This window comes from Octopus sinensis, linkage group LG2 (genome assembly GCF_006345805.1).
Source record: "Octopus sinensis linkage group LG2, ASM634580v1, whole genome shotgun sequence".
NCBI lineage: Eukaryota > Metazoa > Mollusca > Cephalopoda > Octopoda > Octopodidae > Octopus > Octopus sinensis.
The window spans coordinates 169448037-169466688 of NC_042998.1; the positions used below are offsets into that span (position 1 = coordinate 169448037).

Consider the following 18652-nt stretch of genomic DNA (forward strand, 5'->3'; position numbering starts at 1 on the left):
ACCTAATATTTTTTTGTGAATAATAATATTCATAAAACAATAGGTTTATATATAAATCATGGTTTATAATCATTCAAAAGAAAGTAAGAAAAAGGGAGATATAACATTTAATAAAAATTTATTACCTTAAAAAATCAAACATGCTCCCTTACAGCGGTTTCAATTAAGCCGAATTGAAACAGCTGTAAGGGAGCATGTTTGGGATTTTGCAGATAATAAATTTTTGTTAAATGTTATATTCTCTTTTACTCTTTACTCTTTTACTTGTTTCAGTCATTTGACTGCGGTCATGCTGGAGCACCGCCTTTAGTCGAGCGAATCGACCCCGGGACTTATTCTTTGTAAGCCCAGTACTTATTCTATCGGTCTCTTTTGCCGAACTGCTAAGTGACGGGGACGTAAACACACCAGCATTGGTTGTCAAGCAATGCTAGGGGGACAAACACAGACACACAAACACACACACATATATATATATATACATATATACGACAGGCTTCTTTCAGTTTCTGTCTACCAAATCCACTCACAAGGCATTGGTCGGCCCGGGGCTATAGCAGAAGACACTTGCCCAAGATGCCACGCAGTGGGACTGAATCCGGAACCATGTGGTTCGTAAGCAAGCTACTTACCACACAGCCACTCCTGCACCTCCACACAGCCACTCATTTTCTTACTTTCTTTTAAATATATATATATACACACATGCATAGATTTATTGCTGAGGGATTATCAGTCCAGGCAAAATACTTCATAAGCTCTCTCTTAGCACACCAGGCTAACAATATTATTTAGATTAGTAAAGATCTCCAAACATTCTATGGCAGGGTCCGAGGTTATAGTTCAACACCTTTCTATATTGTAAATCTGTGGTAGTGTTCCAGTCAAACTGGTTTTTACACAGAGAGATATATACAAGAAATGGCTCTAACAAAAGTAGCATTAATTTTCTAGGTCATTCAACTTTTCTCACTGATCAATATACGAATTGAAAAACCTATCAGTAACAAATCTATAATGTCTACTGGAAACAGCTGTATGTTAAACTTACTCCAATAAAGGAAAAATATTTGATGACCATTATCTATACTTTACTTTATACACATGTAAATATATACATTACACACATGCACATACACACACACACACACACACACACACACACATATATATATGCTGGACCACTGAAATCTACAAGTGTTTTTTCATTCTCTCTGTTTATTTACTCTTATTCCTTTCTTGAAACGTAAAAGACTTTTCCATTTTCCCAAGATACCCTTGCTTGTTGTTCATACACCTGTCTTTGTCTTTTGTTTTTCTATAAATTTCAACTATATATATATGTGTGAGTGTGTGTGTGTATGTATACATGTTTACATATATAAGTATATATATATAATTATATATACATATATATACACACACACACACACATATATATATATATATATACATACATACATACATACATATATATGGTGAAGCAAATTTTTGCTGAACCCTAATTATAATTATACTCATAATTATAAAAGTTTTTGTTTAAGTTTAGCGATAATGGTTCTTTTAACATACCGAACTACTTGGTAAAATTATTAATTAATTTTACCCTTTATTGTTTTATATATATATATAGCTTAGATAACTTAGATTGGTTTTGGCCATTATCGGCCCAGGCCATGACTAACTCAGTAGCACCTGGAAAAGTCTTTTAGTTAATTATTTCGGAACACCATGAACCACACAAGCAGAGAGTTGTTGTTAGTTGAGATGTATCCAGATGTAGGTGGTTTATCCAGTTTTTCCTGGAGGAATTTGTCCAGGTACCATTTGAAAGTTGTGAGGTCTTTTTCTACTTTAATTTCTTTCGGGGTAACATTGAAAAGTATAGTACCATTGGCAGTGAAGAACTTGTATCGCAATGTTCTTATGTGATGTGATCTCGATGTTTGTAGGGGACGCATTGCACAGGGACCTAGTCTTGGGTGAATTGTAAACATAATACCAATATTATTTGGATAATATTGGTGAAATATTTTCCACGTGGTGCAAATAATGATTTCCTCATGGCAGCATTGTAGAGAATAGAGCTTCAGCTGTTTAAGTCAAGCCCAATAATCAAGACCCATCATGCCATTTATTTTCTTTTTGTAATTGATCTTCATTATGTCTTGTTTTTTGTAGAGAGACCACAAAGGGCAGCAGTATTCAAGGTGGGGCCTAGCGAATGTGGAGAAGAGAAGGATGATGGTTTCATGATCCCTAGATTGGAAAGTTCTGAGGATCCATGAGCACATTCTGCAGGCAGTATCAACTTTTTTGTTGATGTGCACACTCCAGCTAAGGTTGCTGTCGACAGTTACACCTAAATCTCTTATATTATCCGACGGTTCAAGTAGGTCTCCCAATGGTAGTGTATATGGTTGTTTGAGTGTGTCCTCTCTTCCAAAGTGGATGAGCTCAAATTTTTCTTTGTTCAACTGCATATTGTTTTTTTGTGCCCACTGGGTTACTGCACATAAGTCCAATTGAAGCATTGTTTGATCATATGCTCCCTTAATGACTTTCTGGAGCTTAGTGTCATCTGTAAATATCTTTATGGTGCTATGTTCAATAGAATCTGCAAATTCATTGATACAGACAATAAAAAGAAGTGGACCCAGCACAGTACCCTGAGAGACTTCACTGATGACTTTTGCTGGTCTTGAGTGGATCCCATCAATCACAACATGCTGGGTTCTGTTTGTTAGGAAATACCTAATCCATTGAAGTAACTTTCCACCAACTCAAGCATTGGATAGTATCTTTACCAGTATATTGTGGTCAGCTCTGTCAAAGGCCTTGCTGAAATCATACCCATGTTGGAGCTCTCACTCAGTGCATTTAAGATGTCATGAAAGTAGTGGAGCTGTTAGACAGTCCCTTCCACCACGAAAGCCATGCTGGTTGTAATTTAGGAGATGATTTTGTTCAAGGAAGGCTGTTATTCTTTATCTCAACACTCTCTCAAATATTTTGATGATATGTGAGGTGAGTGAGACTGGACGGTAGTTCACAGGGAGTGATTCATTCCCCTTTTAAAGAGGAGCTGCAAGTTGCTGTCTGCATTCCTTCAGCACTCTAGCAGGGAACCTGTCTAGACTCACTGCTGAATCAGGTTTGATTTCTTTTATTGCTGCTAGGATATCAGTGGCATCAAAGATTATGTCAGAAAGGACATGTTGAGGATTCAAAGAAGCAAAGCTGCTTGAGTCAACTGAATCAAGGTCACTGAAGACAGAGCAGTATTGATTTTGCAGGATCTCAGCCGTGTCTTTGGCATCACTGTGAAGGATGCCATTTCCATCAACCAGTGGGCTGATAGAGGAAACTGTGGTCCTATGTGTTTTTGAGTAAAAGACCTTAGGATTATTCTTGATGTTTTTAATATCCCAGGCTTCCTCTGCAGCTCTTTGGTTGTTTATGAGAGTTCTTATACAGTCCTGCAGTTGTTGCTTCCTTGATTCCAAGATTGTTAATGTTCTTGATTGGAGGTGATGCTGATGGTGGTATTTTAGAGTATTAAGGTGGCAAGCTGGCAGAAACGTTAGCACAGCGGGCAAAATGCATAGCTGTATTTCGTCTGCCATTACGTTCTGAGTTCAAATTCCGCCAAGGTCAACTTTGCCTTTCATCCTTTCGGGGTCGATAAATTAAGTACCAGTTACGCACTGGGGTCGATATAATCTACTTAATCCATTTGTCTGCCTTTGTTTGTCCTGTATGTGTTTAGCCCCTTGTGGGTAGTAAAGAAATAGGTACTTTAGAGTATTGATTTTTCAGTTTATTCTTTTTATTCTCCTGGTGAGCACTTTTCTCTGTTTTGGAATCCTGCACCTACTGTTGTTTATGAGTTGTGAGGGTGTGTGTTTTGAGCATATGTGGGTGACTGTGTCCTCAAATAATTGCCATGCGTTTGTGTTTGCTGTGGTATTGGAGGAAGCAAGGGTGAAGGACCAATCCACTTGTGACAAGTCTTGAGTGATCACACTCCAGTTTGACTTGTGTAAATTCATGTTATCAAATGGGTGTACTGGAGTTAGTGATTTATGCTAAATTTTTGGATGTTGAAGATTGAGGTTACAGAGTAACTATGTCATGATCGGAGAGGAGGGTTCTTTCCACTGTGATGTTATGAATAGTGTTAGCATGGTTGCTTAGCACTAGGTCCAAAACATTTTGGTTATTTCTGGTTGGTTCATGGACAAGTTGTGACAGGAAAAAATTAACCATAAATTTAAAAAGTAACTCCACTGCTGCTTTGTCTAAGCTTGAGGTGAAGGTTCCTGGTCTAACAATATTAGTGGACCAGTCTACAGAGGGTAGGTTGACTTCTTCAATAAAGAGTTACTTAGTAACTCTTTGTTGAAAAAGTCGAAAGACAGAAACCAGTACTAACCATATTTTCCTTATACATATCAACTCATGTGTCGCTTTCCAACATTCTACATATATATATCATCATCATCATCATTTAGTGTCCGTTTTCCATGCTGGCATGGGTTGGATGGTTTGACTGAAAACTGGTAAGGTGGGGAGCTGCACCAGGATTCTAATCTAATTTGGCATGGTTTCTACAGCTGGATGCCCTTCCTAGTGCCAACCATTCCAAGAGTGTAGTGGGTACTTTTCATGTTCCACCAGCATGAGTGCCAGTTGCAAACCACCAGCATTGGCAACAACTACAATCTCACTTGGCTTGACAGGTCTTCTCAAGCACAGCATATCACCCAATGAGCAAAGGGTGCTTTTTACATGCCACCAGCACAAGTGTCAGTTACGTGACACTGGCATTAGCCACAACTGTGATTTCACTTGGCTTGATGGGTCTTCTCAAGATATATATGGATGCTGTCATGCAGCAAGTGTTTAGTTTAGTAAATGAACTTCTTAACAATGACCCAGATGCTCGCAAAAGGCAGTTAAAGATCCGTACTTACAAGGTAAGATTTTATCAGCTTGATCACAGTCAGGAAGTAAAACTTCAAGTGAACTCTAACTGCCCAATAGTAATATCTTCACTGTACATATAATTTATCAATTCCTGGCACGTAAAAAGCACCATCCGTTCGTGGCCGTTGCCAGCCTGGCCTGGCCCCCGTGCCAGTGGCACATAAAAAGCACCATCCGTCCATGGCCGTTTGCCAGCTCCATCTGGCTCCTATGCGGGTGGCACGTAAAAAGCACCCACTACACTCATGGAGTGGTTGGCGTTAGGAAGGGCATCCAGCTGTAGAAACACTGCCAGATCAGACTGGGCCTGATGCAGCCTTCTGGCTTCACAGACCCCAGTTGAACCGTACAACCCATGCTAGCATGGAAAGCGAACGCTAAATGATGATGATGATGATGATGATATAAATGTGTATACATATATATGTCCATACTGGTGTGTGTGTGTGGAGGGTGTATGTATGTATATTTGGATATGAATATTTCTATGCATACACCAAGTGAACAAACATTTGTATGCATAGAGAGGTAAAGGCGAAAAAATCTCTTCATGTATAAGAATCTAATGACTGTTAAAAGGCTTTCTTCAGTACTAAGATAAATGAAATTAAGTTTTACAAGTGAACACTACGCTAAATCCTCCCTTATCGTAATATGGGTTTCAAACTTTGGCACAAGGCCAGCAAGTTTGAGAGAGGGAAGAAGTCAATTATATTAACCCTGGTGTTCAACTGGTACTTATTTTATCAACTCCAAGAGGATGAAAGGCAAAATCAACCTCAGCAGAATTTGAACTCAGAATGTAAAGGCGGATGAAATACTGCTAACATTTTGCCCAGCATGCTAATGATTCTGCCAGCTCACTGCCTTCTTCCTTCCCATAATATCAGTCCTCTGGAATTCCTTTCTTGCCCACATTTTCCTTTCAGTTTTTGATTCACAGATGCTTAAGGCGAACTTCATCTTCATCAACCTCATCAGTTTTGAAGGGCCTGCAAAAGTCCAAGGCACAGCCCCTTCTATCTTAAACTCTTCAAAAATAAATAAATAAATAAATGAATGTAAAGTTTAGAGGCCTACAAATCTTTTGACAGTTGCACTATTCCAATATGTATTACTGTCTTATAATGTGGACGCCGAAAAGGTGGTTTCATTTACAAAGAGGAAAAACGAGAGAAATATAATAATTTCACATTTGCATGTCTGAAATATACTACCCTTGCTGTATAATTTCAAAGAAACCATTCACAATTTCGGTGATATAAAGGAAGTCCCGGTTGTGTGTGGGTCATTGAATGGTCATAAGTCATCAAAGAAACAAGAAAGATTCTGGCTTTTACTTTCTCATTTCTCAAGTTTCAAACCCTAAGTTGGGTGTATGCTTCTAATTGAGCCAGGATTAGATGAGAAACAGCATCATCTACTAAACAATCCCATTTTGTAGACGGGAGTAGATCTTGGCTTTAAAGCATAACCACATTCTATCAAATTTTCTATGTATATTAATCACATCTAAATATTGTCAACTGAGCTGAAGAGCTCTAATAAGATCAAAACATGTCTGTTGCTTTCAACAGTTGACTTTAAAGAGAAGATCCATTCCCATCTGTATGATATTTATTTTCTGAAAATCTGCTTGGCTAATATTATAAGAATCATACTTCGTTTTGTTTTTTTATATTTGAAGCGTTTTATTCACTGTAGAGATAATTAGTTGACCCTTCCGTATTCAGATTACCCTGTCGAATGTAATGCCTGTTTACTCACATTATTTTAATTAATCATGCCTATTCCCTTAGCTTGGAGATTTCGATGATGTTATTGTATATTATTTATATTATTTACAATTGACGGATATTTGTCCTCATCCTGTAAATAATGTACATAATTCCACATCTCTTAAATATAGAACTATGTTATTGTATATTTTTAGAATGACATTGTAGGTTAAGTGTGAAAGGCAAGATCTGATTAGTTTGAACATAAAACAGGTACAATATTTGGGCCAGACATGGCCTGTTTGAAAAATTTTTTCAACTCACTATATTACTTATTAAGCTTGAATGTCTTAACTGCACTCTGGAATGCTAAATCTTATTTTAGATATAGTGGGGTAATTCAGTTTCAAGCGATAACTTTTATCGTCTGTTCTTTTTATTTATTTGAAATTTTTACTCGAATCAACCTAACAGCGACACATTTTTTTCATAGTCTGTCGTTTTAAAAGCGTTTGTTTCAAAAGATCTATGTGGAAATGCTCGTTAAAGTAAAATATGTCAACAAAAGAGATATATGTAATGGTACCGCACAATAATTTCCATTTTACGAAAGTACGGCTATGGATAAATATATATAAAAATATATATATATGTGCACATATATAAAGACACGAGTTAAGAACTTTAGAACCCTGTTCACAATAAAGCTTCATGTTTACATTTCAAAGTGAATAAGCAGTGCATGTATAGGAAGTCTTATAACAAATGGAACAGTTTATAATATTGTGTACAGCACACGTATAAAAAAAAAAGGAGGAGGGCATTACTACAGAAAAAGGACCATATTGTCAAAAGTGACGTAGACTTTAATTCCAAGTTATCTCCCTTGAAGAACATTAATTTTTGTCCTGCCTTCATCTATTTTTGCACGTCTACATAATATATATCACAACTGCTACAATCTCTTTCATTTTTACCTCACACTCACTCATGTGCGGCTATCTACTATATATATAAATATATATATATAAAAATGGCGGCCCCCAGCGAAGAGGACGACGTGGATAATAACACGATCGATTTCCTTAATAGAGAATTTGGCGACGATATTAGATCGCTGCGGAATGTTGAAAATATCTACAAGAATCTCTGTTGCTTAAAAGAGGATCTTGAAAATAAGGTAAAGAAGTCCTTTATTGTAGTTAAACAGCTTAGTGAATTTTGTGTGTGTACTGTCTCTGTTAAGTTTGTCTTTCCATATTTAATGCATGCAACATCACAAAATTAACAATAAATTAACTAAGTGTTTGTATACACACACCTGCACATATATGTTTGTGTGTATTCACCCACGACGAGTATCCATCAGTGGGTGACTCACTAAGCCATATTGACATGTACATAATGTACCCATAATATTGACATTCAGCAAATTTGTTAATTGGGCGGAATTCTACTTTAAGTACCCCATATAACCCTTCGTAACTTTTTTTATTTTTTAGAATTTTCAGAAACATTTTTTTGCGTATTTGCATTCTACACACGGGAATTCATACGACTATGAAAAAAAAAATTTGTTTTTTAATTTTTCGAATTTTTTTTAAAAAATCGCTTATACGGACAGTCCGAAATTTTTGCTTAAATAGCAGCAATAGACAATTAAATGTGTACGGGAAGAAAGATATTGAAAAACATCAATACGTCAGTGACAAACGAGTAGGGGGTATCAGGTGGTCGTGAGATGTGCTAAAAATAACGGCTAAATAACCCTTAAATCACGCAATTTCTTTTTTTTTGCTTTTTTGCATAATCGTATGAATTTCCGTGTGTAACACAAATTCGCAAAAAAAAAATTAAAATAGTTAACCAAAGTTATGTGGGGTTATATGGGTTGCTTAAACCAGAATTCCACCGTTAATTGCCACGTAAAAATTTTTCTCAAGGTTATTCTTATATTTATATACGTTCGTTTGTTTGTTTTTTTCATACACTTTCAAGATTTGTTAAATAGGCTCATTTGGTGGGGTTTTCGTCTTCCTCACCACCGCCAAATAGAGCAGGTGAAAAGACGAATAAACGGCCGTTTTTTTATTGGTATGAATCTGTTATAGCATCATTCTGAATCCTTTTCTCTCTCCTTCTTTTTACAAATTTCCGTTGTTTACACAATTCCACATGGCATTTGTAAAAGTCGAAAGATTCATTGATAGTAAAAGGGTTTGTGTATTAATGAGGACTACAAATATACAAGGAAAGGGTAGTTTATAAATGACTTAAATATTCTCAGCTCTTCTCTAGTAATTTACTAACCCTTGATGAATGAAAAGCGAACTCGAAGATTTTAATTCAAAGTGTTGAGGAATGATACTGAATATTGTTAGGCTTTATGTTCAGGGCTCTATCGTTTCTATCACTCCACTGCACATCTAATAATTATCTCCAAACACAATGCCAGTTTGTTTTTCTGCTTTTTTCCCCTTTCAGTGATTTATCGTTAAATTTGAACGATCTCGATGTTTCCTAATGCTATTTTCACCTTCAAAAGAAACACGCACGCACACATTTCAGAAACTAATCTCTATCTATGATGAGAATCGCTAAGTGTTCTTGATCGAAACATGGATGGAAGAAAAATTCCACTCAAAAACAATTTTGAATCTAGAAAGGAGGTGGACTAGATTAAATAAGACAAAACGTTTAACATAATAACATCTCAGTCACTTGGTCATATCCATCACTTTCAGCTAGTAATATACGTTTTACCACAAGGCTAAAACGTTTACGTTTAGGAATAAAAGCAATTGAATTTGTCCCCGTATTGAGCCGGTGTTCAATTTATCATCTCCATCTATATGAAAGGCTATCATTCGAGCATGGCAATATTTCATACGTACTCTTGGCTGAGAATATTTATATTTGATATTCTTGAAGAACTATATGGCCTTCGGCTGTAGAATCTAACGAGTCGTCCAAGAGACTAAGCCCTTTATGAATGCGAAAACATTGGTCATTCTATGACGGGACATATATAGATATGTGTGTATGTGGATCACGACTGCCCGACGAACGGGAACGTAAAACTCTGAGTAGCAGTTTTTTTTGTGTGTGATATTTTTGCAGCTTTAATAATAAAGCATATTACTCTACCTGTGGTATTCGAGTACTATTTTTTATCACCGTGTTTCACAATTTATGTGCTTACTCTGGTGTGTGTGATTGTGTATATATGTTGTATTTCGGGATGGTCATTTTATTTATTTATTGCCAAATAATCACACGCACTATATATTTTTTCTTTTCTTCACTCGTTTATTACTGTTGTAATAATTTTAATGCCTGTCCATTGTCCGGAAATCTTTCGTCACACATCTGTGACCTCTTCAGCGACATATTTCGTTCCGTGTTTTCTTGCTCCACTTACTCCATTCTGTTCTTCTTCTAAGATGTGTATCCTTATGTGTGTGTCTTAGTTTTTAGCAGCATGTGGCCTCCCCTCAGCCCCAACCTCTCACCCCATTGTGCTGCTGTTGACCTATGAACCGAGAAAAACGAATTGCAAAACATGACCGGTTTATGGGATTATCTTAGGTTTCACGTCCATAAATGGCTGAGCTTTATGGCGATCAGATCCCAAAACCTGTTGGCTTAAGGCTCTTTGACTACATGTCTGCTTGATCAGAGTTGACTTTGAGACTAAACAAAAATATGAATGACTCGACACCAAGACATGCCTCGTGGATGGAAGCACTCCGTCGGTTATGACGACGAGGGTTCCGGTTGATCCGAATCAACGGAACAGCCTGCTCGTGAAATTAACGTGTAAGTGGCTGAGCACTCCACTGACACGTGTACCCTTAACGTAGTTCTCGGGGATATTCAGCGTGACACAGATACAACAGAAACAGGAAGTAAGAGTGAGAGAAAGTTGTGGTGAAAGAGTACAGCAGGGATCACCACCATCCCTGCCGGAGCCTCGTGGAGCTTTAGGTGTTTTCGCTCAATAAACACTCACAACGCCCGGTCTGGGAATCGAAACCGCGATCCTATGACCTAACCACTGGGCCATTGCACCTCCACACATGCCTAGTGCTGGTAAAATGAAAGATAGTTGACCCTATGGAGAGTTCAACACAGAAATGAGACAGGTGAAACAAATATTGCGCGTCATGCAAGTTGTATGTAGTAGTGTGGTGCCGATTTCTTATATTTTCGGCCTTGAACAATTTTACTGGGAAATGAATAAGAGTTGATTGAATCACTTGTGGTGTATGACTGGTACTTATTGTACATGGTTGGATATAAAGGAGAACGAACTGTGGTACAACTGCAGTGCTATAATGTGATGTATTTAAGCAATGTTGAGCATTATTTATCAACCGAAGTTTTAGCTCTGAAAAGTACACCGTCTTTGATTAGATTCTTTACAACGTGATCGCTTGATCTGAAAATTTGCTTCAAACCTTGCTCTATCATCTTAAAAATTGTTTAGTATTTATTTTGAGCTGGGGGGATGCGGTGGTGGAAGGACTGCAAGGTCAGTGCTTGAACCCTTTCAATTAGAGATACCTTAATCATAGCTGACCTAAGGCTAAAAGAAAAAAAACCACAAACAAGGGTTTCACAAGATTGCAGAACTCGTGCAAGATCCATGTTTTTTCGATTCTCTTATTCACATTTCGATGTTAAATTTACCTGTATCAATTATCGGTTGTCCCACACTACTCTACTAGCCAAGCGGGAAGGTTTGTGACAGGTTTAGGTGAACTTCCCTGCAGTTTCATGCAAATGTAATGATTGCCTCATGTTCATTTTAACTTTTTCTTAAATTAGATGGCTAATAATTGGTCCATTTTAAAATTGAGAATCAACCCCAAGTTCAAATCTTGGTTATGCCTATGTATATGTCAAAATTCCTAAAGCAAATACTTCGCGATCAGATTGGTTAGGTCGGGAGTGCGCATGCGCTGAAAGTACTTACCCCAGCTCAACTTCAGTAAAAAGTATGATTGTTTATGTTAAATATTTTTGAGAATGAGCTAGACAACGGACTGAAATTATTGCAAAATTGGGATTTTTATGACATATAGAATCCATAACAATATTGATATTAATAACTCAGCAGATGTAAATTTAACCAAGAGAAAGAAGTCGAACTTTACCGTTATGACAACTGTTTGGAGGCTCATTTCTGATTCTCAAAGAATCACAATCAGAACTTGATCTGTCCGTTTCTCCGATACTGTCGGATTCAGTTGTAATTTGTTCATTCTGTTGCCGTATCACACGAGCACCAGATCGTTTCTGGCGTTGTCTTATTCTTTGATCGTTTCTTAAATTGATCAACTGTTCTTCGGTCATGTTTTCTCGTCGTATTCGATTCCTTTCTCTGTGTCTTTCCTTATATTCTGTCTGTTGTTTTTCGCTCATGTTCTTTCGTCGCGCTTGCCCTCTCTCTCGTTGTTTTCGTAGATAGACAGCTCGCTGTTCATCGCTCATTTTTGCTCTTCGTATTTGTTGACGTTCTCTTTGATACTGTAGGTACTTGGCACGATCAAGCTCACTCATGTTGGCTCGTCTTATCCGTTGATTTCGTCTCATCCTTTCTTTTACATCTTCTCTTTGTTCGTCTTTAATCCTTTGCCTGTACCGTCTCATCCGTTCTCTTGTTGCTGCAAGTTTTCGATTTCGTTCCATAGTGAAGGGTGTTTACATGGTAACTGAGAACGATGTTTGCAATGCAAAAATATACATAACTATGAAAAGACAGTGTAGACGTGAATGAAATTTTTAGAGCAAAAAATTTTCAGAAATGTAAAAAGTTAAAAGACAAACTAGAATGAATCCCTTATTTTGTGTTTTACATTCTGCCTAACTATAATAGTTTGAACTGGGTTATTTCCCTTCAAAAACATGACGTAACATTCGAACACATGTCATGACACGCAGAATCTTATTAATACTAGCGGGACCCGTGGAAATTCCACGGAACGAAAAAAATTAAGCGAAGCTATTTAAGGAAGAAAGGATGATTTTAATTTTTATTTTACTAAGTTATTTCACCTACAGTCACGATAATATAGTATATGATTTTAAAATATCCCTCTGCTAAAGACTTAGTGTCTCTCTTTCTCTTCAACAAACTTTTAAACCATGTAATTCCCTTCTTCGTGGCTGTTCACTCTCACTTCCACTAAAAGCGTACTGCATCGGTTGACCATCTGCTATCTCACTCACTCCCCCTCCCTCATTCTCTCTCCTCTCACTCCACTCCTCTCACAAACTAAAGCGTAACGTGTGAGCGAACGAACGAACAAGTCGAAGGCGAAGACTAGCAAGTCCGTGAAAATTCCACAGAACGAAAAAGATTAGAAGCTATTTAAGAAAGAAATTATCTGCATTTTTACTTTGCCAAGTATTTCACTTCCAGTCACAATAATATATTTTAAAATTTCCTTCTAAGCTCTTAAGGTTTCTCTCTTTCTCTCTATGTCTTCAACAAACTTTTTAACCATGTAATTCCCATCTTCATGTTTTAAACATTTCTCTCTTTCTCTTCACCTCTCACATCTACTAACTCTCTCTCAATGTAACCGCCTCTCCTGCCCATCACCTTATCCACCTTTCTTTAACCTCACCACCAGAACATTGCCCTCTGCTAAATATTGTATCCTAAACATATCTCTTTACCTTTCCCTCCCCACCCTACAGCACACCGTTAACACTTCTCTCTCCCTCTTTTCTCTCACTGTCTCTTCTCTTGCTCTTCGCTTCTCCCTTCAATTAACCACCTGTCGCATTTGGCTTTATTATACCTATTTCTCTACTTCTTCCTCACTTCATTCTTCTCTCCTCACACTCCTTACCTCTCTTTCTCATATAGTTTTTCTCCACCTCTCACTCACTCCACCTCCAACTCTAACTAAAGTATAATGGGTGAACGAACAAACAGATTATTATATAGATGTTATCCATAGTTGTTGTTGTTTTGGCCCAAGTTGGCTCTGATCAAGCAGACCTGTTATCAAAGACATTCCAATTTTGACACACACTGATTTTATATATCCAATACTACACTATCTAATGTGTCCTTCCCGTTTTTATGACCACGGTGTGATATGAGGGAAATTTGTCTACTACTTCTTGCAATTATCAAGTAACAATGAAGAAGTTTTTGCACTATTGCTTAATAGGTGGAACACCATCTGTTACTTTCCTAGTGATCTAATTTTTTTGATATCCAGTGTAGCTCTAAAACTGAAAAAATTCCTGCAACACAATATTGTGTAGCGTTAAGATAAGGAAAATATTTTGTTTGAGAAAAATTATGTTGGGGCTGAGGTTGTTTGCAGGAAATTACTAAATTAACTGTTTGTGACTACAAGTGTTTTTACACATAACCTGTTATTCTGCTTGTCTCAGTGTGTTTCTTTTTTTTTTTCTCTCTCTACCTCTTCAACAAACTTACCAACTACACTATCGAGATTGAAAAGTAAGCTGTAGATATCTAAATCATTAAGTTAGATATTTTCATTAACCCTTTAGCATTCATCATTCATCATTATTGTTTAACGTCTGCTTTCCATGCTAGCATGGGTAGGACGAATGACTGAGGGCTGGCGAACCAGATGGCTGCACCAGGCTTCAATCTTGATCTGGCAGAGTCTCTACAGCTGGATGCCCTTCCTAACGCCAACCATTCCGAGAGTGTAGTGGGTGCTTTTACGTGCCACTGGCAATCACATCAATTAAATTTCAAAGCTATGAGATAATGCAGGATTAATAAGCATTACATTTCTGACAGAGGGACATTGAATGCTAAAAGATTAATGAATTTCGTAAGGTGCTCTGATCATTTAAAAAGTGATCATCAGACCAGAAATGCTTAATTATTCACATTGTTTAGAATTAATCATTTATTGTTTTATAGCTTCAAAATTTTTATGATGCGATTACTTACTTTTAGAATGACATTGTAGTGTAGTTGTGAGTGGCTGGATTTGGCTAGTTTTAACAGAAAACAGAATACTTGAATTGGATATGGCCCGGTTTATATACTAAAGGGTTAAAGAAATTTTGTCATCAAATGGGAAAAATAAATTAAGACTCAAAATATGTAATGGTAAAATGGATGTAAAATTTGTTTTTAAAAATTTAAACATAAAAAAATTAATTAATTTTTATTTCATTATTCAAAAAGTATTGAGGTATCAAGCAAAGGGAAGTATAAAAGTTGGGTGTTTCAAATTAATAGACTGTTGTTAGTTACATAAGGCCCATTCATTATTATATGTATAATACATAAACAAGTGCCTGTCCAACAGTGATTGCATCATCCATACTCTCAACAATGCGCCCTTAAATATGGTTTCCAATTATAAATATCTTGGGTTATACATATCATCATCTGGAAAAGACTTTCTAACTAGAAAGGGTACGGCCTGGTCAGCCTGTAATGACATGCATAAGATCTTGTCATCAAATCTAAGTAGAGACTTCAAACTTGAAATCTTCAAAGCCACAGTTGAACCAATTCTACTATATGGCTCGAGAGGCGGTTGGCTGGAACCTACACTCGCCTCCTTATGAGAGCTCAAAATCTCTCGTGGAAGCGCCATCCAACCAAAATGCAAATATATGGGAAACTACCACCTGTGTCATCTCTTGTGAAAGGTAGGAGAGTCCAGTTTGCTGGACATTGTTGTAGAGCTGAAAAAGAAGTAATTTCTACTCTTCTCCTCTGGAAGCCATCTACTCGCAATACCAGAGGGCGCACACTATCCTACCCTGATGTAATCTCCAGGGATACAGGCATCCAGCAACAGGACCTCCGTAATGCCATGATGGACCGTGAAGTCTGGCGTAGCATGGTAAATTCCATTGTCTCGACCACGGTCGAACAATGATGATGATGATTATTATATTCTTTAAACATCTTTTTTGTTTCTATTTTCTTTCTCCCATTGCCTTATACTTGGCCTTATTGCAGATATTTGAGTCTTTTCTTTATATTGTGAGTGAGGTTTAATTTTGTTTTGACCAAACCAATTTTGTTCCAAAACTTTATTTGGTATACCTGTACCATTTTCATGCTCTTCCAAGACTGTACTTTTTTTTCACATAGTCTCCAATGAACAAACTTAGCCACATAATCGTGCCTTTTGGGGTCAATTAAAAAAAAATATCAGTTATGCACTATTCCAAGCTGCCCTTGTGGAAAAAAATTTGAAATTATTATTATTATTATTATTATTATTTTTATTCTGCCGATGTCGATTTTGCTTTTCATCTTTTGGGGTCAATAAATTAAGTACCAGTTGTGTACTGGGGTCAGTGTAATCGAATATCTCCCCCCCTCAAAATTCAGGCCTTGTACCTATAGCAGAAAGGATTATTATTATTATTATTAAGGTGGCAAGTTGGCAAAATTCTTAGCGGCACTTTATCTGTCTTCACATTCTGTGTTCAAGTTCTACCGAGGTCAGCTTTGCCCTTCATCCTTTCGGGGTCGATTAAATAAGTACCAGTGAAATAACTAGCTCTCTCCCCCCAAAATTTCAGGCCTTGTGCCTAGAGTACAAAGGAATATTATTATTATTATCATTTTACTGGGTTTTAGTTAGTTTTATCAACTTTTGTACATTGTCTAGAACTTATCTGATATTCCTCAGTTAAAAAAATCACAATAAAAACATGTACTTAAAGAAAAATCAACACTTCTTTTGCCTTCTTCAGAAACTTATTTGATCTTTTTTTGTTTTTTTTTCTTCAGCTATCGTTGGCCAGTACTGAAGTCCCAAGTGAGATCAAGAAAGCTATTAGTAATGCTGAAGCTGCACAATCTCGGGTGAAGTCATTCTGCAGTGAAGAAATATCGTTGCATGATGAGATTGAGAAGCACACAAAGCTGATGGAACCTCTCTTTGAGGAGCTTTCCCAGATCACAAGTCAAGTTGATGAACTAAGTCGATATACACAGTATTTTGGGCTAATAGCCAAAATAGATGAATTAAGGTATTTACTTATTCTTCCTTTTTTTCTTCACCAGTTATTGTTGTTTAGCCCTAGGCTAAGATTGACTGAGTAGAGCTACAATCAGGCATTCCACTCTTGACCATCCTGTCTTTTATATGGGCAGGCACCCATAAAATTATTAACCATCTTACAAACAATAACTCTGAGCACCTTTTCAAACTCCACCTGTCTAACACCCATGGACATGTTTACAAAGTCAGAAAACAGCACAGCTCCCATGACTTTCGGAAACATTTTTTTACGCTAAGAGTTGCTGAAGTATGGAACAAACTGCTGGCATCAGTTGTTAGTTTTCGGAGCACTGCATCCTTCAAAACTTCCATGCTCCCTAAGATTCGCCAAAACTACACCTGATTTTCTCCCCTCCATACACACGCAAGCATGTATCTGACTCATACACTGTTCACTTTCCAGACATTTGTATATTACTGCATATGCTTTATACGCACTTTTGACAAGTTGTGGTGCTCCTGAGCACTGTATACAATAATTTCATTATTATTATTATATGTAGTATGTGTTGAGAAGGTATATTGTTTAGTAGTCAGCAGTGGAGAGTTTGCACCCATAATCACAAGATTGTGGTTTCAATTCCCTAACTAGGTAGCAATGCATTGTTTTTTTGAGCAAAACACTTAATTTCATATTGCTTCAATTCACTTATCTGTAAATGGGTAACCCTGCAATGGACACTCAGTAGGTGTATTATGATCTTAGTTGTTTATATGTCATGGAAACTGAGCAACTGGTCATTTGAGTCCTAGGGCTTGAGACAGTATATGTAGGATTACATTGTTCAGTTGTCCTTCACTTTTCTAAGACAGTAGATTCGTTGTGAGGGAGATTTGATTGCCATTTGTAGCAGAGAGAGGCTTTGCAGTTGACTTGTTTTGTTTACCAGTTTATGCTTGTAGGTGTATAGATATAACAGTAAGAATCTTCAAAATTGTATTAACCACAGCTGTTCACTGCCATTATGGTGGGTGTCTACACACAGACATATGACGTTACCTTTTGAATGAAATATTTACTAGATTTTCTAGAGGTGAATACTACACTGCAGTAGACTTTTTAATCTCTGTTTTTGCTGATAGTGAGGAGGTCTAAAAATGTTCTCAGAAATGGGGTAGATTTCTGGTAACTTGGTGGATATAAATGTGTAAATTATCCTGTTCAGATATGGCTGTGTGTTTAAAGAGTTTGCTTTGTAACAACATGGTTTCAGGTTCAGTCCTATTGTTAGGTACTTTGGACAAGTCTTATCTCATTCTTTTGAGTTTCACTATGTTGTGAGTAGAATATTTGGAAGGCAAATGAGTAAGAGAGCCTATTATAGATATATGCGTGTGTGTGTCCTTTTCCAATTTATATTGGTGCTGGATATAAACACCATTGAGGAATTTTTTTTTAAATAAGTGCTTTAAGAATGATGTTTGCTGGATAAGTTGACACATTCCCTTCTCATTCTTGCCATTAGAAATGTAGTGAACCAATGCTTGGCTCATCAGAAATCTGTGATCAATGACACTGTTCATGAATTGCAACATGAAATATAAATGTAGTATTACACACACACATACACACTTGCTGACTACAGAGATGAGCTTGTGACATACAAACTGTTAGTTCAGGACCCTTCTGTTTCAATCATTTTATTCTATCAAAATCCTATTAATAATCTGCAATTCAGCTGTATTTCCTCTCAGCAGAATCCAGCTGCTGTTTAACCCTCAAGTCTACCCTGATTGAACCAATCTTTGAAATACATCATTCAGGTTGTCACTATCCCACCTTTTTGAGGAGTATCTAGGACTACATTATAAATAATGTAGGGGAGGTATGTTGTCTAGTAGTCAGTGGTGGGCGGTTTTGCATCTATAATCACAATATTATAGTTTTGATTCTCTGACTGG

The 18652-nt window shown here is 37.0% G+C and overlaps 2 protein-coding genes and 1 long non-coding RNA gene across 5 annotated transcripts in view; 2 read left to right on the plus strand and 1 right to left on the minus strand.

Annotated features, from left to right (window-relative positions):
* The window catches only part of LOC115224255 (ubiquitin-conjugating enzyme E2 E1), a 42088-nt gene extending 29562 nt beyond the window's left edge, over positions 1-12526 (minus strand). Inside the window, exon 1 of the mRNA XM_029795066.2 lies at positions 11867-12526. Within this exon, the coding sequence (XP_029650926.1) occupies positions 11867-12401 (535 nt within the window). The 5' untranslated portion in view covers positions 12402-12526. The remainder of the gene's footprint in view (positions 1-11866) is intronic.
* LOC118762107 lies at positions 3471-3933 on the plus strand. The gene is made up of 2 exons (XR_004997886.1): positions 3471-3545; positions 3795-3933. It is a non-coding gene; the product is annotated as an uncharacterized LOC118762107 (long non-coding RNA).
* LOC115224246 (RAD50-interacting protein 1) overlaps positions 7394-18652 on the plus strand; it is a 36365-nt gene continuing 25106 nt past the window's right edge. For 2 of the 3 annotated variants that reach the window (XR_004997885.1, XM_029795053.2), the window contains exons 1-2: positions 7394-7887; positions 16477-16718. Coding sequence is in view for 2 of the 3 variants with exons in the window: in XM_029795053.2 (XP_029650913.1) it covers positions 7741-7887; positions 16477-16718 (389 nt within the window). In the remaining variant the exon portion in view is untranslated. Of the gene's footprint in view, positions 7888-11690; positions 11708-16476; positions 16719-18652 lie in introns of those variants that run through there. The other variant, XM_036500376.1, reaches the window with a different exon arrangement.